Source organism: Camponotus floridanus, unplaced genomic scaffold, assembly GCF_003227725.1.
Source record: "Camponotus floridanus strain SB8 unplaced genomic scaffold, Cflo_v7.5 scaffold145, whole genome shotgun sequence".
Taxonomy (NCBI): Eukaryota; Metazoa; Arthropoda; class Insecta; order Hymenoptera; family Formicidae; genus Camponotus; species Camponotus floridanus.
Window position 1 is genome coordinate 330,894 of NW_020229265.1, and position 24,042 is coordinate 354,935.

General features: G+C 27.3%; 3 protein-coding genes across 4 annotated transcripts in view; 1 reads left to right on the top strand and 2 right to left on the bottom strand.

Moving 5' to 3' along the window:
• Window positions 1–22: 22 nt before the first annotated feature.
• LOC105255564 (phosphorylase b kinase gamma catalytic chain, skeletal muscle/heart isoform) lies at window positions 23–5,039 on the bottom strand. 2 transcript variants are annotated; one of them, XM_011264903.3, is made up of 9 exons: window positions 4,578–5,039; window positions 4,127–4,296; window positions 3,509–3,793; window positions 3,351–3,441; window positions 2,952–3,088; window positions 2,335–2,432; window positions 1,743–1,826; window positions 722–880; window positions 23–455 (listed from the first exon to the last, which is right to left on the bottom strand). In XM_011264903.3, exons 1-9 carry the CDS (start codon window positions 4,667–4,669, stop codon window positions 321–323), a joined length of 1,251 nt encoding a protein of 416 aa, XP_011263205.1. In that variant the 5' UTR covers window positions 4,670–5,039; the 3' UTR covers window positions 23–320. The 2 variants fall into 2 exon arrangements, with proteins under 2 accessions (XP_011263205.1, XP_011263206.1); XM_011264904.3 differs by lacking the exon at window positions 1,743–1,826.
• Window positions 5,040–5,359: 320 nt separating this feature from the next.
• On the top strand, window positions 5,360–23,049 carry LOC105255565 (glucose dehydrogenase [FAD, quinone]). The gene is made up of 7 exons (XM_011264906.3): window positions 5,360–5,445; window positions 16,897–17,102; window positions 18,649–18,719; window positions 19,903–20,099; window positions 20,355–20,569; window positions 21,046–22,228; window positions 22,664–23,049. The coding sequence occupies exons 3-7, from the start codon at window positions 18,651–18,653 to the stop codon at window positions 22,920–22,922; spliced, it is 1,923 nt and encodes a 640-aa protein (XP_011263208.1). The 5' UTR covers window positions 5,360–5,445; window positions 16,897–17,102; window positions 18,649–18,650; the 3' UTR covers window positions 22,923–23,049.
• LOC105255566 (flotillin-2) overlaps window positions 11,508–24,042 on the bottom strand; it is a 58,774-nt gene continuing 46,239 nt past the window's right edge. The window contains exons 2-8 of the mRNA XM_025406489.1: window positions 14,600–14,896; window positions 14,225–14,457; window positions 13,832–13,951; window positions 13,522–13,736; window positions 12,738–12,921; window positions 12,513–12,659; window positions 11,508–12,304 (exon numbers count right to left, since the gene is read on the bottom strand). Of these exons, the coding sequence (XP_025262274.1) occupies window positions 12,275–12,304; window positions 12,513–12,659; window positions 12,738–12,921; window positions 13,522–13,736; window positions 13,832–13,951; window positions 14,225–14,457; window positions 14,600–14,896 (1,226 nt within the window). The 3' untranslated portion in view covers window positions 11,508–12,274. The remainder of the gene's footprint in view (window positions 12,305–12,512; window positions 12,660–12,737; window positions 12,922–13,521; window positions 13,737–13,831; window positions 13,952–14,224; window positions 14,458–14,599; window positions 14,897–24,042) is intronic.

Genomic DNA, 24,042 nt, shown 5'->3' on the forward strand with positions numbered 1-24,042 from the left:
AGAAAATATTTGTTCTGCATTCTGCTTTTACATTTAGATATATATATATAGAAATACATTTCTTGCATTTTCAGTCTATTGATGTCACTGACAACATAGACTTCTTATATATGCATATAAATTTTAATATAAATCTAATCAATTTCAACACTATATACAAGTACATACACATACACACAAAATTCAACTGCTATATAATCGTTAGAGCCCCGTTTTTAAATATTATTTTACAATTTTTAATATTTTTAACATATTTTATTCAATCATCGAGATTCTATTTTTGTAGTAAATTTAACTAGATAAAGTTAACAAAATAATAGTTATCTACTTAAATTATTAACGTACAGATGCTTTAGTTCTGTCTTTGGTGTATTTTCGAAAAGTGCCGCACGATTTTGACCCTCCCCCTTCTTTACCCAATGCCCATAAACTCGAAATGCACAACCGTCGATTACCTGAAAATTATTGATAAAGAATGTTTAACAAATATATAATATCTGTACTTAATCTCAATAAACTTGAAACTTTAAAAGATTAAATTTACGCATTATTTAAAACCAAATTCTAATTTCTTTTATCAATTATCACTCATATTTAATATCCTTTTTTCAATGTCACAAGTATATCATACTGTAATTATTAAACACACTATATTATATAGTACTATATATTTATTATAACGAATTTTCATTATTTTTATCTACTTTAAAAGAATTTTTACCTTTCGTAGAATTTTTATCCTATATGGATCAGTACAAGTTATTTGTGTTGAAAGTGGTTCAGGCGTGTTATGAAGTCGTTTAATACGAATAACAGCTCGCACACAAATAATAGCCAATTGGAATCTCTTTCGTGCATTGAACGATTTGGCCTTCAGTTCCTATGCAATGAAAAAATAAATATGATACAAATCACTAGCTTCATAGTAAAAAGTAACAAGCTTAAGCTTTTTTTAATTAATAGTTCTATTATGGTATATTATTACTCTATTATTCTTTACATATAAAATATAAAGTTTTTTATATACAATTAAATTAAACATCAATAATTAGATAATAGGATTTAAATATTGCTAATATTAAATATTGCTAATATGTATGCACGTATATTATAACATATGTTTTTATTTTCATTAATCAATTGTTGTATGAAGATGCAACAAACACGTATATAAATATATATTTCCTTTTCAAATATTAATACATACACATATATGTTTGTGCATAATCATTTGGAAAAGAAAAATTAATTAAGTCTAATAAATTAGATGCATAAATATTAATATAAATTCTATTAATAAAAAGCTATTACTATAAATAAATGATAGATTAGTGATTTAGTTTTAAAACTAGATTTAGTTAACTATACATAGATAATTGAAAACAATCTCAATAATATGTGCTTGAGAATTAATAAATGATTAGCTAAATACTTATAAAGAGGCAATCGATATCTGAAGGTGTTAAATTTTGCTTTTATTAATATTTAAAAAAAGGGCTTTATCTTTTATTAATATTTAATGTTCATTCAACACACACACACACGTGTATGTGGTATTCAATCATCTATGTATTTATGATATAAATTGATGATAATTAATGTATGTTGACTAGAATAATATAGGTATTAATTGTGATGTAAAAACAGTAATTAGTAAGTCTTTACATTATTTTGTTATATAAAAAGGATAATAATCAGTAAATTTGATTTTTGGCAACAAAATAAAAAGAAAAGCAATTTACCAAAGCTAACTGAGATATCCTACTCAGACGTCGCGAGTTAGATGATAGAGAACGTTTTAGAGGAGCAATGTCTTGATCCCACAGCTGTAAGACCAATAACTTACATTTTATAATTATAATTTCACAATCCACAAATGTGTCAAACAACTCCACCTATTTAATATTTTGTTAACACAAAATAAAACCATAATTATATAACAAAAAATAAAAATAAGTGCACATAGATAACTAGATAAATAAAGAATTAATGATTTAATATTTGTATCATTGAATGTAAGATAGAGAAAATATAAAGATCCTTTATGTTTATTTTCAATCTTTTATTGTTAGTTTATATATATTAGTCTTTTATTATAAAATTCTTTATTATAAAAATACTTAGAATAATGAAATAGACGCAAGTATATTTTGGTATAAAATTAATAAACAAAAAAAGCAACAAATTAATGACAAGATATAATTTTATGGCAAAACATGATGTATATAAAAAATTGATTTAAATTTTATATATGTATGTTGATATAGAATCCTCACCTCAAATTAAAAATGATACATATAATTAACTATTTTGATGTATACTTAATATACTTACGACAGTATGGAAGAATGAATGTTCTAATGCATCCTTTATAGAAATTCTTTTTTTGGGATCTACAACTAGTAGCTTTCTTATTAAATCTTTTGGAGCCTCTAAAATATACAAAATATACAACTAACTAAATATCTAAAATATACAACTATATACATCTCTTAATTATATACATATATATATATAGTATTCTTTGAATTTTGAAGATAATAAAATTGAAGCATAAAAGTTCACAAAAAATTAAATAATAAAAATGAATGCTACTCTTTATTTTTTAGATATAAAGATTTAAAGTTTGATCAATTATAAGTTATTTAAGAAGAGTCTTTTATCTCTATGAGTTACTAATATTAGTTGCTAAACTTTGTGATTACTAATGTTAGATAATATTATCCCATAATCACATTATCATCAGGACAGATAATTGTTCAATCAATGCTAATGATTGATATATAATTATTTAAAATTGCAATTAGAAAGAAAATATGTATTTTCATTATTGTATTTTTCATGAACTTTTTTCAATCTTTTATCTTCTTATTTCAAGGCAGTTTGTACATTTATAACTTTCTTTTAATTTATTATTTCTTAAGATGTAGTTTTTCAATTGCAATTTTTACCTGTTATGTCAGCCCATTCGGGAGATGTGAATGAATATTTTCCCTCCATTATATTTCTAAGCATGACCATTTGCTTTCGATGCCAAAATGGAGGACAGCCAACCAATAGTGTAAACATAATCACACCACATGCCCATCTATTACATCATAAACAAAAATGGATAATATAATGGAATATATATAGCAGGAAAGCTACAATATAATATAAATTCATTTATATATATTTACACACATTATATCTGCAAAGTACAATATAGGTTTATATGTGTATACTATACTACTGTATGTTCTATAATTAATATATATATTATAGAACATAGAGTAGTATAGTATATACATATAAACCTATATTATACTTTTATATATATAATTAACAAATATATAATTAACGAATCTTACATATCAACTTCAAATCCATAACCATCTGCATTCTCAAACATGTTACATTTTAATACTTCCGGTGCTAAATAGCCAGGTGTACCACAAAGATCTGCAAAATATATAAAACTAGTAGGTAAATTTTCTAAAATTACACATAAAGAAATTATTCAACAAACCTTCTAATTTTTCACCAGGATTCAATATTCTGGCAAATCCGAAATCTGTTATCTTTACATTCAAATTATCATCGAGCAATATATTTTCAGGCTTTAAATCCCTATGTACTATTCTTTGATTATGTACATGTTGAATTCCTTCAAATACTTGTCTCATGATGTAACGTGTCTTCTTTTCAGAAAGTGTCACAACAGATGTAAGATAATCAAATAGTTCTCCATTTTTGCATAATTCAAAAATTAAAAATATAAATGTACTGGATTCAAAAACATCATGCAATTCAACTAGAAATGAAAAACAGATGATTGTAGTTGTCCTATTTAACATGAAATGTTTTTTAAAATTAAGGTATGATTGTAATCTATCAATATACAGTAGAATCTCTTTAACTTTGGTTTTCTCAAAATAGGAACAAAACATTCTTGAAAAACAAAAATAAATGGATACTCTTTGTCGACAATAGTTGTGCATCTGTAATCTATCCATTATGACAGAAGGGATGCGATATTAATGTATATGATATGCAAAGAGATGCCGAAATTAGCATACAGCCAAATTTGAAGAGACTCTATCAGTTTTCAGTGACCCTTAAAAGAAAGCTAAAATAGAAAACTTACTGATATATGGATGTCCAGCAACTCTATGAAGTATTTGTACTTCTTGTAGCGTAGCATCCTTCATAGTGTGCCCATCCTCTTGAGTCTCATTGCTGATGTCTATAATTTTAGCTGCATATTCTATACCTGTCTCTTTTTCTATACATCTTCTTACAGTAGACGATATTCCCCTAAAATATTGATTGCCAGATATTAAGCCTAAATCATGAAAGTCATTAAAATAGTGCGTCAATTGTGAGCTATGCGAAAATGTATCAAAATCTGCTCCAATTATGTAATGACACTGTGAATTTAAAAGATAACCATATAAATTTGTTCGCTAATTAACCACGACCGCCAGACACGAATATACAGAAATAATAAGAAAACAGTGTTTATTACCAACACTTTCGCGAGAGCCAATAAGAATACTTAATAATAATAATAAAAAACAAAGCATGAAGTGATATACCTTCCCAGGATCTCCTTGGGCTCGTACTTGGCGTAAAATCCTTTCGCCGCGTCCTTGTCTGGCAGCAAGTCGTCCCCTTCATCCTTCGCCATGATCTCTCACCGTTGTCAACTCCAACGTTGCCCCTAAGAGATATGAATAGAGTATTTCTCTTTACGCAGATCTCAATAATACATCTTCGCCAGGAACAACATATTTCTTAAGAAAGATCAACACAATCCAAACGGTCGGAGTAGACATATACTAGCGGAATTCTTGTCACGTGGAACTGTCATTCGCAATCCGAATGTCGCTCGATTATCTTTGATCATTCGCAATGATGCAATATGATCATTATAGCGCTACTGGCTATCAATAACTATCAATAGATGCTATCTTGCTCAATGCGAGCATAAAGGAGAATACGTGAATGAGAGACGGTAATAAGTACACATAATAGGGAGCAAGAAATAAATCCATAGACACAATGACTGCGTTCCTAAACTCACCGAGTACTAGAGAAATCTATAGTTCACGTCACGTACATTATACATTTCCAGTAATGGCAATTAATTTTGGAACGCTGCCAAGTTACACGATTGGCTATCGAATAGGGATATTTCGAAACTTTAAAAATTCCCTATTCGACAGCCAATTGCGTAACATTGCGTTTTCCTTTTTCAAGCTCCAATAGTGATATTTCGTTTTTGATAGGTCGAGTTTCTAGTGCGCATGCGTCATTTAAGCAGTGAGCTCCGAGATATATTTAAAAATATGTTCAATTGTATTGAATCATTCTGGAAGTGGTCGATCTACTTTGCTCGAAAATATATTTGTTATCATAATTAGAATTCTGGATGCGAGTCCTATCAATTCTTTAACGTCCAAGGTAATAAGATTATAACATATATAATTAATTACATATGCAATATTAAAATAAGAATTTAAAAATATAGCATTATATATTTTTAATTACAATGTGAATACTTTTAATTACAATGTGAATAAATATTTGAATATGACATCCTTGAAAATGTCAAAAAGTAAAGAATAATGCTCTAAAGTTAAAGAATAATGCTACTTATATATTTATACACGCAAATTTAATTCTTTATTCGTACAGAATTTAAACTAAAATCTTTTCGAATATTTTCAGATGTAATTCCTAAATATTTCGGATTAGTTTTACATTGCTGCTCATTATGAAATCAAGTATTGTACAAATATTTATTTACGTTTACATTTATCGTAAAATTTATTGTTGCACTTATCAGGAATGAATGATCGCTGGAATAATCGGGGATATAATTTTGTGATCCATTTATTAAAAATATGCACTAATTTCACATTGTATTTCGTTACTTTCAATTAAAGTAGAATATGACACAATAATATTGTCCTCTCTATCTATGCATCGAGACGCCTCTAGCATAATTTTCAAAATATACATTATTTTGTATTCACCGTTTACAAAAGACTAGACTCATTCTTTTAGATATTTCTCGGTACAATTTTGAATTTCTATCTAGAATTATGGGTTTTTCTAAGACATTCTCTTTTTTTACTTTTTACTTTTGGTCGGTTATTCACAGATGTATCGCGAACCTCTGCCGAGATGTTCGCTGTTACAAATTATCACGATGGTATATTACGCGTTGGCGCGTCTCATGTGACTTACAATATAGAGATTCTTATCGAGGAGAATCGTATCTGTTCACAACATATTGTATTTGTAACACAAAAATATAGTGTTGCTCGTGGTACAATAAATTCACATCGGGTGCATCTACACAATACATAGTGCTTTCAAGCAGTGAATTAAGGGTTTTCGATATCACGCAGATATTTCAAAATATGCACGAGAGAGACACAAAGCATAGATAAAAAAAATGTAATTATATTACATAAATCTCTTTTTAATATATAATTTCATTCGATAAAAATTACAATATCGATGAAGCTACGTACTTTTGAAATTTTTTTGAAACAGGAAAAATATGCTTATTTTTCAATTAGTATTAATTTTTCACAAGGATATTAACTTTTGTTTGTCTATTTAGAACATTCCGTATATACTTATTCTATGTTTGTGTGCTCGCGTGCATGTGTACATGTGTAGAATAACGTAATTGGCACGCAGCTATTTTATATGATCGACGATAAAAGATGATAGAGGAGAAAGTTGAATGACATAATATTTATTTTTATACGACCTCTTATTTTCTTTTTGCATGTTATGACACCGGAAAAGTCCAATTGCTTTCCAATTACTTTCTTTTTTTAACTAATTCATTAAAATTATTCTGAATAATTTGCATATAAAAAAATAATATAAAAAAATAAAAACTTTTAACATAACATTTAATGTTATTATAAAAATCATAATAAGAGCATTATAAGAGATTCATAAAAGAAAAAAAATATTTCGTGATATAAAATTCTCTTTAAGTAATGATTTAAAAATATGAAATGTAAGCATTTCTTCCTTAAAAAGTTCTCATTTCAAATATTTTTTTTTCTTATACTTTTATTGCAAAAGAATCGATTTTTGAAAATCGATTTGAGTGCTATTAAAAAAGAGTAGTTGCGCGCATTTTTTCGCATTTTGCATCATTACACTATTAAAAAAATGAACGATATTGTCATTGTTGGTAGATTGTTATGTCATTCAACTTTCTTTCTATATTATTTTTTTTCTATTATCATTTGTTCTGGAGAAAATCACAATAAATTGTAGTAAATTGTGTGTGCGTATGTATGTGAAAAAAGACTATCCGGATTTTGTGTTTTAAATATTACAAGAAAAAAGCTTTTGTTTGTTAGATAGATACCAAGATAATTATTCATTGATTTAATTTCATAAAGTTAGAAAAAAGTTTTATTTTCTTAGATTTTTAATTTCTCTTAATTTTTTCAGAAATGTTTTATTTAAAATTACCATGAAAAATAAAATTATCATTTTAACTAAAAAAAGAAATTCATTTTTCTAATTTTTAAAATAAAAATTTACAGTATGAAAGATCATCTTTATGACATGTCAATTACTGTACACACACATATAGGCACGCACATGCGTACACGTAATGCATACGCGCATATAACACACATAACAAACAGTGCGTACGGATGTGTGTCATAGATGTGTGTCATTTCATTTACTGAGGATGAAATTAGCTAAAAATAGTATATACTATAGGAAATATAATCCCCTCGTATTTGATTGTAAGGATAAAAGTAAATCGTGCACGTGCTTATATAAATGTATCTAAGAAATCGAGTTTGATTTATACCTGTTTCTACTAATGTCATTTAACTTTAATCTTAGCTTACTCATTCTTCATCTCCTTCTAACTGTTCCTTTAAAAAAAGATAAAGAATGAGTTAAGCTAAGATTAAAGTTAAACAACGTTGATAGAAACGTCCATTAATGTTTAATTTATATAAAGTATAAAACACTACGTAACATATTGTGCATCGTGACGATTCGATTTTTTAGTTTTAGTTAGTATAGAAAAAAAAAACAATCTTTTTTTAGTTAGTATAGAAAAAAACTTAATCTGTGTTAACAAATAGAATATCTTTCGCATGAGTTATACATATGTTAGCAAATAAACAGCTAAATATGGTCCGATAGAAACTATACATATATTTTTATGATATATCGTCTGTATGTAAACGCAATTTACTTAACTAGACTGGAACAATCGCGATCTCTTTCTTATTTTACTAAGGACACAGTTAATTAGGGAACGCTCTCATGGTTGTTATTTAATTTTTATTTTATAGAAGGCAAACGAGCTAGCGAGAGAAATTATGAAAGAGAAAGAAAGAGAAAAAAAGAGAGAGAAAGAAGCATTACAGTAAAATACGTTTTAACAATGAAACATATGCAGAAGAATATTATAAAGCGTATTAGTATTAATCAATTAAAATTATATCGAATTTTCAACGAGATTACTACCTCAAGAAAACGGAAATAATATTTGATTCATCGATTTTTGTAGATTGGAAGAATCTGATTCTGACATTGATTATTTCGATAACTACATATGTTACAATATAAGCCGATTAAATCGGATTTCAAAAACTCGTAATTATTCTAATTTAGGGCTACCAATTTATCTGTACTTCTCTTTCTCTCTCTGCGCGCGCGTCTGCTTTCTCGTATTGACTACTCATCGGAAAAGAGAGATGCATTAAATCTTTGAGAAAAATCAATCAAATATTTACTAATATACTTCTTTCTATAGAACTTATTTCTATAGAATTTTTAATTTTATTAGAGTAAAAATCTTGATTAAAATCACTCCTATTAAAGAAATATGGCAATCTTTTAACTTAAAATATCCACAGGATAATGCCATTGTTAAGTTAATTCCATTGCTAGATGTCTTAATTTTTTATTGGATTATTATTATTAGTATTATTATTTTCTTTGGAAGGAAGTTTTAATTTCTTCTTTTGTACTGCTCTACTATGCTAAGCATTTTGGGAAGACTTGCTTTCCTAGCTAGCGTTTTTATATCTCTTGACTTCCTTTCTCAATATAATTATAAGGAGTTATAGAGGAATATGCATTCATATTGTACATTCTTAATAATCAAACGCTTATTAAGAAGTTTGTTCACTTTTTCGTTTGTAAGACGCGAAATACAAATAAAAGCAGAGAATCTTATGCATAAAGCAAAATGATATTGCCATTCATATTTTTCAGATTCATTATTAGTTATTACAAAGAAATGATGTAATAAATGTTATTCATGTTTCTAAGAAACATTTTTTGATATGAAAGATTTAAAATAATAAGCTTTTATTTAAATGAAATTAAAGTAAATAATTATAAAGTTACAATATATTAATTGCTATTTGTATTACTTTTATTATAAGGACATATATAAGATTGTGATTTTTAGTCTTAAATTTCTTACAAATTGTGTGAAATTTTAACTGTAAATATATTTCAAGGAATCTCCAATTATGGTAGTATCCAATTATAGAATAATTTTTTTCATTTTGGTGAACAAACTCCTTAAATAACATAATTGTATTAAATGTAAATACACATATTAAATATTAAACGATACAACAAAGTAACGGTGTAAGTATATCTATTCTATATTTTAATATATACTTCATATTTTATATTTTATATGAATATTATAAATAAAAATATAATCATAAACACACACTAACACAATAAAATCTGTAATGACAAAAAAATATATTCAAATTAATTATCGCGTACCTAAAACTAAACGAAAAGAATGAGGTAATATTTATATATATTATTTTTATAACTTGCACATAGTAACTAATGAGTTATTACAAATAATATCGAACTTTTATTCAAATCACTCAGTTTCCTCTACCAGTGAATCGATAATTGTATGTACAAATTGGCACTTGTTCAGCTTGCAATACCTTTTTTTTTTCATTTTAATAATATTATAGATTCCGATGCGTGGTCAACCGAGAATATATAATGAGTGTCAATGTAATACGATTAAATATTTTCTTTAAATTGTGCCAGATCGCGTGGCACATTTTTTTTCTTCTTTCTGTTTCACGGAACTAGAAACTTATAAACTATTACACATGGCTCTAAATATATGTATATAACGACTACGGACGGTAGCTAATCGCACGTCCTGAACCGCGTTGAATGGCTACTTCTTCCTTTTCTCTCTTTTGTTAAATCACTTTATTACATTGAACACAATGATATCGAAATTCTTATTTATATTTAAACTTTAAATTTCAGTATATTAATTGGTAGCTGTTTATTATTATTATATATATATATATTCCAATAAATTAAGCGGAATGCACAAAATAATTATTGAGACAGTATACATACATAAAAATATTGAAATATATGATTTTATAAAACTGAAAAATATTTTTTGCAATATAAATGTAAGCATGAAATATAGTGTACCGTATAATATAGTAACTATTGTACGAAAAGTTATTCATTGTATAATAATACGTTCGAAATATGGAATAAATTTTTTTTACAATGTTTAGTCTATGAGAAAAATGATTTTGAAAATAGAGAAATTAATAATATCTATTCTTTTAAGCTTTTGAATAGTATTTTTAGCAATCTTTATAATCGATTATATTTATTTTGTAATCATCTTTTCAATTGTACTACGAATCACCAATACATTCTCTTGTAAAATAAATCAAAACAAGAAAACATTTAACAATTCGTTAAAGAATATTTTTAAGAATTTTGAAAAGAGCACAAAGGATTCTTGGCAGTGATTTAATAGGCTTATTTTCCATTTGATATTCATTATCAATTTTGTACATTAAAATCATTAAATGATTTAAGAGAGATTATAATTTTCCTTTCTAAATTTTCTCTCTTCTCTTTTTAATATTTTTTTAATTGTTACTTATTGCAAAAGCGCGAGTGATTTCTTAGAACGTAATATTAGCAACTTGAAAAATTGAACAGAGTTTCAGAATCAAAAATGGTCTAACTTAAAATATAAATTTAAGACTTCAAAATAAGTAAAATAGGTTGTGTAAAGATATCCATACAAATGCCTTTAAGAAATATTAACATCTAAAACAATCATATTTAAGAATGATAAATGGAATTATTATATAGCTATTAATCTAAACTTATTTAATTATATATAGATATAAATATTACAAAAATACAATGAAAAATTGCTATATTAAAATATTTCTCAATTTAAATGATAATTAAAACGAATTAATAAGAATCGAGTATAAGGCAAACAGTGCAAAAAATAATATAACTTCCTGATTAAAAAAACTGATCTTGAGAAAATTGTTCGAGAGATGATTTATATCAAACAACAAAATATAATAAAATAATGAAACAGATTATATATTAGTTTATTATAACCTGATAATATATATAATTTCATAAAATATATATTAATATATATATTTTAAATATTTAGATGTTAATATCTCTTGAACAAGAAAATCGTTCGCGGATGTCTAGAAAATCTTTTTTTGTTATTTTAGGATTACAAATATTTATTTTTCAAGTTAGAACACTAATCCTGGTACTCTGTATATTTATGAAACGAACAAACGTTATTTATTGCGATCTTTTCTTTTATTTTTTCTGATGAAATAAATGTTAAATTAATATCTTATTAAATGTCGCTTTATGCATTCCACCAATAGCAAGCAGCTGATTATCATTGCGATGCATTCATAATTGTTTCTTAGGCACAGCCATGGGCAGTGCTTTTTCACGAATTAAAAAAAATAATTGTCAATATTTATAATTGGAACAAGGTATATCTTTAGATTGTCGCGTTTTAAAAATACGTATTTTGGCGTAATCATAAAATAAATCGCGCTAATCGCTCGTCTCTTAATTCATGATTACATTGATTCGCTAACGAAACGTAATGTTATCGCACATTGTATGCATTGTGTCTAAAATAAAAAAACGCGCAAATATTACACGAGCAAATAAAATGATTTCATTTGCGCGATAAGAGATAACAAAGCGTATATCTCCACTGGCGTGCAGATTCGCGGTTTCAGCTAAACTTGAGGTAGACCAAAATTTAGGAAAGAGGAAAAAGGGGGAGAGTATCGTCGATATAGATAATGCAGCAGCAAAGAAATCTTTGGCAGTATAGATTTTGCACCATTTTCTCAAATTGATTCCAAGTTCGTTCGCCCGGTCGCCGTCCTTTAATTCATATCGTCCAGCATTACTTTGCGCCTGGTATTTTTCCTAATACCTGAACATACAATAACAATTAGCCGTAGCAGATAAATCTATTTGCTCACGCTTATGTAAGCATTGTCTGGATATACTTCGAGATACATGTCACTGGACGTGGAGATTGCCAAGTGACATGTATGTTTTACTGAAACAGTAAAACATACATGTCACTTGGCAATCTCCACTTTATTTTAAAAAAAATGAAAAAATATAAGTAAACTTACTTTAGAAAGATCTACACCAGTCAATGCATGTACAGCTGGAGGTACTTGCCCTACGAGACGCGTAAATTCTCCGCTAGTCGCGTCGCTTCCGCCGAGAAGCACAATTTCTTCTGTTCTCGCCAATGGCGCCGCAACTTCAGCTGCAATCTGTAAAAGAAAGAAATATCATGGTTCGCAAATTAATGTATATTACAATATGCAAAGAATATAAAATGTAATACTCACCTTTGGCAAGGCATTCAAAGTGATATTGAGTATAGCCGCTTCACCGTACTTCTTATAAACCGCTGCTTTCATTCGCATACGCTCTGCTTCCGATACACCGACAGCTTCGAGAGCATGAGCCTCGGCTTCGCCAATTAATCGAATCTTTTCGGCTTCGGCTTTTGCTACATTCACAGTCTGAGTTCTGAAAAAAAAATTTTAATATTACATAAAAATTATATAAACGTTATGTAAGGTGAATCAACTGTCATCTGAAGTAATTTATTATTTTATAATTTTATAAAAAAAATTGTTTTATATAAAATATGTTGTGCACAACATATTTGATAATGGTTATGTAATATATTCGGTGTGTAATATATTGTGTGTAATATGTTTAGTAAAGTTCATTAAACGGAATACTTCAATTTTTTTACTTTCTTATATTTTTCAAAATGACAAGATAATGTTCAATTTTTTAGTATTTACAAAAAAAATCTTGTAAACCTGTCATTTAAAAAAAATGAATCGATTAAAAAAAAAAATAAATTTATTGCATATGCATTTAATTACATTCCATTTGTATTATTTTTTAATTTTTTATTTTATTATCTCAAAAACTTTGAAGTTACAAGATATTAAAAAAGTTGTTAAAGCTTTTTTAGCTAATTAACTGAGTATTTCAGATTTTCTTATTTCTACTTTTATATGAATTTATGATAATTTTGCTAAAATTAATGATGTGATATGATGAGATAATAAGATTTTTTCCTGCGTTTAATAACTACATGCGAGAGGTCTTTACCTCTTTCCCTCGGCTATTCTTCCCATTTTATAATATTCAGCTTCGGCTGGTAATCGTACTGTGCTTTGAAGTTCGTGTTCTTTTCGGCGAACTTCTTGCTCTTCAACTTCGATTTGCTTGCGCCTTTCCACAACTTCTATTTGTATCTCTTCATTTCGTATCCGTTGTTTTATTTTCGCTGCTTGAAGTTCATAAGCCAACTGAGCCTCGGCTTTCTAAATAATCCAAAAAGAATAAATATATAACGATAATCACACACGATAGAAACTGATAACATTGAAAATAATCAAATTTTGTGAAAAATACTTACAGCTGTGTTTACTTCTTGATCAAAATTAGCTTTCTGTAATTGATAGAGTCTCGCGTTGTCCTCTATCTTTGTATCAGTATTATATTTTATGTCCATTGCCGATTTCTCACATTCTGCTTCCTGTTATGGAATAATGAAAAATATTACGAGATTAATTAAAATTACATTAAAGAACAACTTGCGAAATGTATAATGTTCTGCCATTTGCAAATATTTCGACTAACTCGATCTTTTTTTAATGAGAAGAAAAGGAAAGATCATAATTTTATTTAATTTCTAACTTTTCCAACATTTAATTTTCACCATACTACATGTATGTAACTTAACAAAAAAAAATTCTTATTCGCAAATATATATATATACACACTAATATCAGCTAATACCGATACATACTCTAATACCAGCATCTCGATTTGCTTCGGCGACACCAACATCAGCATCTCTTTTAACAGCAGCTGTCTGAGCTTTTCCTAGTGATATCAAATATTGAACATCATCGTAAACGTCTTTTATCGTGAATGAAAGGATTTCTATGCCCATACGACCAACATCTGGCGCGGCAACTTCTCGTACAAGAGCTGCAAATTGGTCTCGGTCCTTGTAGACTTCCTCCACAGAGAGCGTACCTGAGAAACAATGTATTCTCTTTTAAAATTATTAGAATAATAGCTTTTAATTTATTAACGAAATATATAAATAAATAATTAATTATTTTTGAGAATGCAACTTCCTTATTGATTTATAAATGTTGAGAGTGGTCAAATGTACCTAATATAGCTCGTAAGTGACCCTCCAAGGTGGATAAAATAGTTGTTTTGATCTCGTGGACGCTCTTTCCAAGAAATTGTTCGCTGGCAGTGTGCAACAATTCGTCGGCCTTCATGATTTTACACTGAGCTACTCCGGTGACCGTTAATGGTACACCTTGCGCAGTTTCTACGCTCTCACACACCGGATTTAGAGTCATTACTTCCAATGACAGTCGTTGCACATCAGTGACAAACCACCAAGTGAATGCGTATCCGCCGACGATAGTCCTTTTCCTCATCGAGCCGCAACATCCTCCTGAAGCATGAAGACAAGAAATTTGTATATGTGTTATGACCGAAAAAAATTTTATTATATAATGTTAAACTCTTGGAAACTTCTTTTATGATAATTATATTCTAGAGATTTTTTAAAAAATAACAAATTTATTATTGAAATCAATTATTTACGATAGTTATCTATTTGATATATGATATTCCATTAAATATGTAATTGTTAAGAATATTTATTTAAATCGTGTTACATACATCATCGTATACTTATATATATATATATATATATATATATATATATATATATATATATTGATGATATTTTGATAAATTGTAAATTTATCATTTTTTAGGTAAATATATATATTTAGATAAATATATGACATTTTGATGAATTCTAAATTTATCAAAAAATATCATCAAAAAATTGGCACTTGGAATATGAAATGATGTATAAGATGAGATAAGATCACACAAAGACAACAATAATAAAATCTAAAAAATATATGTATGATATGGAATATAATTCAAAGAACACATTTATATTTGGATTTTAATTACAATCATATGACATAACGTCACACAAAGACAACAATTATAAAACCTAAAAGATACTTGCGTGATATGAAATACAATTCAAACAACATATATCTGGAGCTTAATCACAATTGTCTACATATTGTAATACAATGAATCATTGAAAAACATTTGGAAATCGTTATATTCTTAATTTTCTTTATTTTAAACATTTTCTTCTAAAATTTTAGGATGTGATCAAATTCTAAATTGTATTTTATTATTCTATTCCATTGCACGAATCTTTAAATTATCAGCACATGTTATTTACATTTTTATCGATTTGACAATATACTATTACATTGTTAATTATTATATTATTGATGAATAACGCTGTGTATATGGAATATATAAATTAAAAGGTGATATGCGATTATATAAATTTAATTCATATTAATTCAATTCGTTAAATTCATATTAATTTAAATATTTAAATTCATTAAAATTCTATCTATTCACCCTCTGATTAAAAGAAGTGTAACCTTCCACCTTTAAAGACAGTTTAAAATTAATTTTTTCGTCGCGTAAATATATATATATATATATATATATATATGTATGTATAAGAAAGTTGATTTTTTTTTCATATGATATATTTATATATTCTATTTTCTAGTATATTTAGTAATTATCTATAATATGAAGAAAAAAATATAATGCATGATTTAAATATAAAAATAACTATTCTATTTAATTTTTGAAATTTATGGGACATTTCTGTTGACTTACTGAAAAATTATGCTATTAACATATTATATACAACTTCGATTTCATATAAATGTAGCTGTGTATTATGATATATAACTGTGTATTATGATATATGATTTTTTTTCAAATAATGATGTATAAATATTTACATGGACATTGGGACATTAAAAACTCGTGGTGTCATTTTTAAAGTTAAAAACATTATAAAAAATCTTACTCTTAGTCAACATATAAATTAAAAAATAATATGCGACATAAATTTAATTCATGTTATGAATTATAATAAATATATGTCAGAATAAAAAATCGAATAATATAAATAAATCATAGTACATAAATTATACTCGAATCTTCTCCCCAATCTCGTACATTTTTCACCCTCATAGTATATAAAAAAATCTTTAATTTAATAATTAATAATCTAATCTAAGAATTTAATTGCAAATTATGAGACAAGAGTAACAATATAGTAATCTACATTAAATACAATAGAATTATAAATCTTTATACATAAAAAATATTTTAGTACAACAGTATATAATAAAATAAAAAATAAAATAAAATAAAAAATTGATTTTAAAATAAAAAATTAATAATTAATAATATGGAACTTTTTATCAGAACATGCATACATTATAAAATATGCATATATGTATGTAATATATATTACGTCAAATTTATTTCATGTGCATGTGTGTGTATATTTTATCCTTAAATCAGAATATAACAATGCTTAATCAGTGTGTTCAAGGAGGTGATGTTTTTGGTGGACTAAGCTGTTCTTTTATCACATACGTAATAGTGGAGCGCCCCTCTTCATATATCTAAAACATAAACCGCACAGAGTTTATTTTCTCTCACAGTATAAATTGTACACCCGTCAACAGGGTAACTCTGACTGAAGTTAAAAGGGCCTCCCGCAATACAAATCAGAAGGACTTTATTCGGTAAGAATTTAAAAAAATTACATAGAATATGTGTAGCGCTAACTAAGAAAAAAATACTGTCCGTATTTTATATGCTTTAAGCATCTTAAACATTAGATTCAATTATGAAATTCTTTATTGTATAAAAAAAGAAAATTTTATAAAAATTAAGAATTTAAATTCTGTATATATATATATATATATATATATATATATATATATATATATTGCATGACATTAAGAATTAGAATATATTTATAATTTAATATAGATACTTTTATTGAAAAATATTCGTGAATATTACTATCCTTTAGAAATTATAATTTGCTGATTTAAAGAAAAAAGTTTAGGCAATAATAATAATAAAATTATATATATATATATATATATATATATATATATATATATATATATATATATAATAAGTGCGATGGCAAAACGATATTCTCTCTAATGATTAAACAATGTAAAAAATAATATTTTAAATGTAACGTTACATAGATAAAAGTCTAATATCTTCTCATCATTTCATATTTTGGTGTGTTATAAATCACTGTAATCACTGTAATCCTTTATTTACGCACGTTTCTTTAGCGTTTCTACAAATACTAATTTAAACAAATATTAATTTAAAAAAAAGATAAGACAAATATTAATTTAAAAAATAAATATAATTTATAAATGTCATAAGTAGCTTACGCATATATATGTGTATTTTTCAATAACATATAATCTAGAACTCAATAAATTAAATTAATGTCTGTACTAACGATTGCGAAAAACACTCGTGAAATCTTCCTTGACAATTTTTTACTCCGATTAATCAAGTAATAATTAATTGTTTTTAGGTCATCTTTTTTCATTCTTTTTTGCTTACAAGAAATTTGTTAATAATTTGTCAAATATAAAAAAATTGGAGTATTGTAAACATCTATATTCTCCATTCTTTTTTTTTAAGTGATAAATTTGTCAGTGTTTTCCTCTACATTAATCTATGCAATATAAATCCTACTCGGAGTGAAGCGATGACGTCACACCATATGTGTTCTTTTTGTCGACGAAAAGAAATATATTCTTGACCACACGTGATTTTCTCGAATAATATACAGGGTGTTTCATAAGTGGTGGGCAAAATTTCAGGAATGGATTCCTCATGCTTAGGAAAGAAAAAAAGTTAATCAACATAGGTCCGGAAATGATTAGTTTTTGAGTTATTAAGATTTTTGTAATACAAAATTTTGTCTCATTTCTCGTCTTCGAAGTACTTATTTTCTTAAAAAATATAATAAAATAATTGTATTCAATAAATTATATATAACAAAATTACTGTGTGAATAATAATATTTATATAAATTCAAATTCTCGCACAACTACATAATTTATAATTCATTATTATTTATCTCTCTTCCATGCTGAATTAATACATTTTTTGTCACCTTTTCTTTTTTGTTTTCATTTTTTATACTAATAATTGAAATAAAAAATAAATATCATTTTCTTTTTTTATCTTCATTTCTTCTACTAATGTCCTCTTTTCTTCTACTAATAATTGATCTTTAACTTGCAGACATGCGATGGTACTTTTTCTTGCTAGCCTTCGCGCATTATGTTTTTGCTATTCCTATCAAAACATATCAGGTGAGTAAAATAGTCTTATTGTTAGTATTAAAATGTAAATTCGAAATTTAAATACTTTATGTGTTTTCTTTCTTATCCTGATTATAATACTTATTAAATTATTGTAATCTTATTATTCTATCATTATGTACTTAGCTTTAGTACAAATGATATTTATGTGAACAATTTTATTAACATAATCATTATAAAATTAGAAAATAAACGAGAACATGCATTTCATTGGTTTAATTTTGTATTTTAATAATTGTATTTATAATCTTGTATTTTCAAAATATATCACTTTTAATATTTTATCATTTCCTATTCAAAAACACATGCTTAAAATAATTGTAACATACAAAAAAATATAAGAGTTTGAAAACAGAGAACAAAAAATGAAATGAAGGATACTTGCAATCACACAAGATTAATGTGGTTATTATATCGTATAATTGCGTGAAGAGATATTTTTTATAAATTATATTAATCACTGCAATTATATTTATATTATCGTTTGAATGCGTTCATTTGTATATATTTACATATATTATTTCTCTGCTACTTAAGAGAACACTGACTATGAGATGTAGAAAAAGTATTTATAGCTGCATTATAGCTTATATTGAATTTAGTAGCTATGAAAAGTGTATCTTAGTAACAAATATATGGCAATAATTCAAGCAATAATTATAAAAATGCTGTTACCATATAAGTTAAAGTTAAATGTTGAACTATAGATGCAATAGTCTGTCGCAAAACATTTTTCTTACACACTTGAGAGTAGGCACAATCATTAAAACAGCTTTGATTGCAGTTGCTCAATAACTTTGATTGCTCTGCCCGATTGCAAAATGTATATTTTTTTGCATGATGTATGTTAACATAAGTCTACAAAAACATGAATTTTTGTAAAAAATTATTTCATAATAAACGAATCATTAAAGCAGCTTTGATTGATGATTGCAAAATGTATATATTTTTTAAATGTATATTTATGATGTAAATTTTTAAATAAATATTTATGAATATTTTTAAATGATTATTTACGAGAACTTAATCTTCGTAAGCATTGATATCATAAAATGCATATACAAGCATTTTTCTACGTACGTGAATTTTCGGAGCAGAAATTTGCTTAGACTGCAAACTTTTGTTTAAAAAAAAAAAATTTTTACTCGCCCGTTTAAAACAGTTATTATTTCAGCCAGATCAAGCAATCAGCAGCACTGCAATCAACAGATGTTGTTCTTGCCAGTTTGAAGATACGCAATACACGAATTATGGTTGTGGAGACATCAGTACTTTTATGACGCTAGTTCAAAATGTGATGTCTTCTAGATGCGATATTGCTGACCCTTGTCGACGACTGGGTAGGGACGAACTACCGAACGAGAATAAATGGTATAAGATCTATAAGATTTTCCATAAGATGGTTTTTTGCAATAAATTATGGATACACATCATCTTCACTTTGAAAATTCTTTGAAAGATTCCTTGTTGTCTATTATTAAAAATAGTAAATATCATCAATAAGATTTTCCATAAGATGGTTTTTTGCAATAAATTATGGATACACATCTTCACTTTGAAAATTCTTTGAAAGATTCCTTGTTGTCTATTATTAAAAATAGTAAATATCATCAATGTCTCTTATAGGTTTGATTTTATAATCATCGGCGCAGGTGTGGCAGGATCAATAATTGCGAGAAGATTGAGCGATAATCCATGGCGAAAGATTTTGCTTATCGAAGCTGGTCCAGAAGAACCTACTATGACAGCAATACCAGGACTTGCGTTTCGTGCTGTCAATACGTCTCTCGATTGGAATTTTAAAACGGAACCAACATCACCGCATCCTACTGCCTGTTTAAGTATAGAATACATTATCCTACAATACATTATTTGATCTACGGTTTTTCACATGAATAATAAATGAACTTCAGAGTTATAATCTCTTTACAAACCAACGTAAAGATCTTTTATTAATTTAAATGTACTCAGACTTATTATTTAAAGGTTTCGGATTTTTTATGACATTAAAATTATTAAATATTTATTATTTTTATATTTTAATAGATATTATACAATTTCAAGACGATATATAATTTTTTGTTATTTTCTTAAATAATTTTAATATTATTAAAATAAAAAATTGGATAGACAAATAAGTTAAAAAAAAATTATCTATAATCTTAAAATGTTTTAAATACGTAAGATATATTTTTTAGATACGAATGTTATTTAATTGTAAATAGTTACTATTAATATTATTTACTGACATATTTCTGTAATAGCATTTTTGTCGTAAATGGGACATTAATAGATCAATGTGTTGGCATCCTTTTAGAAACAGGCGGTGTCTGCACTTGGCCAAGGGGTAAAATGATTGCCGGAACTGGCGGCTTCCACGGTATGATGTACGTTCGAGGTCATCCTGAAATTTATAATCGTTGGGCGCAGGCAGGAAATCCTGGCTGGTCTTATGATAAACTCAATCGTTATTTCGAACGGGTGGAGAACCCGGTCGATCCGCTAATTTTATCGAACAAACACAGGAGTCTAAAGGAAGGAGGTCCGATTAGTATTCAGTATTTTCCGCATAAACCAGAGTTCGCGGATGTGCTATTGACAGCTGCCAGTGAGCTGGGCTACAGGACTTCCCAGTTAAAAGAATACAATCAAACTGGTTTTATGATTGCACCGATGACAATCGAGAATGGTATGCGTCTCACGACTTCAAAGGCATACTTGAGGCCCGTTTCCTACCGCAAAAATCTGCGAGTATTAACAAACGCACAAGTTACCAAAATTCTAATTAATCCTCGGGAACAGAAAGCTTATGGCGTGGAACTGCTAGATAAGAACGGCCAGAAGAAAGTGGTGAAATGTGGCAAAGAAGTGATCTTGACAGCCGGTGCTATAGGCTCACCGCATATTCTTATGAACTCTGGTATAGGACCTGAAAAAGATCTCGCTGAGCTCGATATTAAAATTTACAAAGACCTGCCAGTCGGCCAAAATTTGCAGAATCATGTGTCGGTGGCGGTTCCTATGAGCATCAAAGACATCCCGTACGAGATCATGACTATGGATGCCGTAAATGAGTATCTAGACAGCAAAACCGGCCCACTGGCTAGTACTGGTGTTACTCAAGTCACTGCTTTTCTTGAGAGCAACTATACAATTAACGGCGTGCCGGACATACAAGTCTTCTTCGACGGTTTCAATTCCATCTGTCCGAAAACTGGTCTGCCGAATGAGTGTATTGACGGTAGAATCGATGATTGTACGGATAGAAGACCAATCGTAGCAAGACCTACGGTGGTTTACGTAGAAAGTCGAGGCAATATAAAACTCCGATCAAATAATCCTTTGGACCCACCGTTAATTTATCCGAATTATTTCACGAATGAGAAGGACTTAATGGTCTTGCTTGAAGGTATCAAAAAAATCAGCAAGCTTGTCGACACACCCGTAATGAAAAAGTGGGATCTTCGTTTGGAACAAGTGAGAAGTTCATTATGCAACGAGTAAGTATTATATTATTACTCAGTGAACAAGTGTACGTAATATATTAGCAAATTAGCAACTATGTGATACTTTAAGTTTCGAGAGAGATCATTTGCATTATGGAATTTAATATTTATAAAATATTTCTAGAGTATCTGATCCATTTAAATAATATTTAATAAAATCATTTTTCTTTAACAAAAATAATGCAAACATGTAATCAATTGAAATTAAAATAAAAATAATTGTTTAAACACTGAACGGCAATAGTTAATAATAAGAATTAATTCACTTTCATGAGAATAAAATTTAACAAAGAAGACACACAGGGCTTTTACACAGGGTTTTCTTGTTCTTCTTTTAAAACGATAAAAGATAAAAAAAATTATTCACACTTAAATATTAATTTATTAATATTATTTGTAAATTTTTTATCATATTTTTAATTTTATTAGCTATCATTTCGGTACGGATGCCTTTTGGATGTGTCAAATTCGCGCAGAAACAGGACCGGAAAATCATCAATCTGGAACGTGCAAAATGGGACCGAGTACCGATCCAACCGCGGTAGTGGATTCAAAACTTCGAGTACACGGTATAGCGAATATTCGGGTTGCCGATGCTTCTATTTTTCCTATTTTGCCAAACTCGAATCCCATTGCTGGTATCATGATGGTAGCAGAAAAAGCAGCCGATATGATTAATAGTGTTTAGCCACAGAAATTTTAAATATAACATGCAATACGTTATGTAATGTATAAAAAATACTCTAAAAAATTATTGAACGTTCTCTTAATGACAAATTCTTTAGTCAATAGGAAATTATTTTTTTTTAAGTAAAAATGTGCAAGAAATCATTTGCAATTTTTTATTCTTTGTATGTCTTTTCAATTAAATTAAAATTTTAAATAAAAATTTTAATTATTAATACTTAACATTTGTATTAAAAAATTGAATAGTGAAATTGAATATTAACAAAATAAAATATATATTTAATAGTTTTCTCGCATAAGAAATTTCTGTTGATTGTTTTTTAATATAATTGTGGAACACATATACAACAGATTTTTTCTACAATCATATTAGAATACATATACATACAAATATTTAATTAAAATATACAATTACAATTATATTTTATATATAAATATAAAAATTTTAATACTTTTAAGATATAATAATGAAATGATTAAATTTTTTATAATAAAAATTGTATTTATTTTTATAATTTAACACAATTATTTTACCACTTTTATACATAAGTAACTAAAATTTAAGTAGTAAAATAAAGCAGTGAATTTATATTAAACACTTCTTTATTCTATTGATACAGCCGCTTGTTGATCACGTAGAAGAGAGAAAGTGCGCAGGTAACTCGTATATGTGTCTTTCTGTTCGTGTATTGGCCATGAAAGCAAAGAGAAAGACGTTGACATGGTGTCATACATAAAAAAAAGGAGAGTCTTTCAGCGTGATTCATATGCGAGAGAAAAAAAATGATGCGTTGTGTGCATAGATCTCTAGATATTCATTAATGTTCATTGCAAAATCACATATTAATATCGAGGATAATACTATTATTTATACTTTATCTCGCAGTCTCACGACAAAAACATTGATATTATAATCATATTAATAAGCATAGCAAGAAAAGTTTATTTGAAAAAGATGTTTTTGCATAGTTTTTGTATTAGTCTTAAGACAGATTTACTAGAGGTCCATTAATTTTTACCTATACTGATGTCATATATGTAAAAAAGGAGTTTTTCAGCGTAATTCATACGAGAAAGAAAAAATGATGCGTTCCATAGATCTCTAGATATTTATTCATTAA

Bases quoted from the DNA above. Each gene is read 5' to 3' on its own strand.
- LOC105255564 (XM_011264903.3), bottom strand. From the start codon at position 4,669: ATGGCGAAGGATGAAGGGGACGACTTGCTGCCAGACAAGGACGCGGCG. The intron at 4,297-4,577 runs GTATATCACTTC...TCAATATTTTAG, and splicing joins CCCAAGGAGATCCTGGGAAG to GGGAATATCGTCTACTGTAA. The intron at 3,442-3,508 runs GTTTGTTGAATA...TATATTTTGCAG, and splicing joins TCCTGGTGAAAAATTAGAAG to ATCTTTGTGGTACACCTGGC.
- LOC105255565 (XM_011264906.3), top strand. From the start codon at position 18,651: ATGCGATGGTACTTTTTCTTGCTAGCCTTCGCGCATTATGTTTTTGCT. The intron at 18,720-19,902 runs GTGAGTAAAATA...TTATTATTTCAG, and splicing joins TTCCTATCAAAACATATCAG to CCAGATCAAGCAATCAGCAG. The intron at 20,570-21,045 runs GTATAGAATACA...GCATCCTTTTAG, and splicing joins GCATCCTACTGCCTGTTTAA to AAACAGGCGGTGTCTGCACT.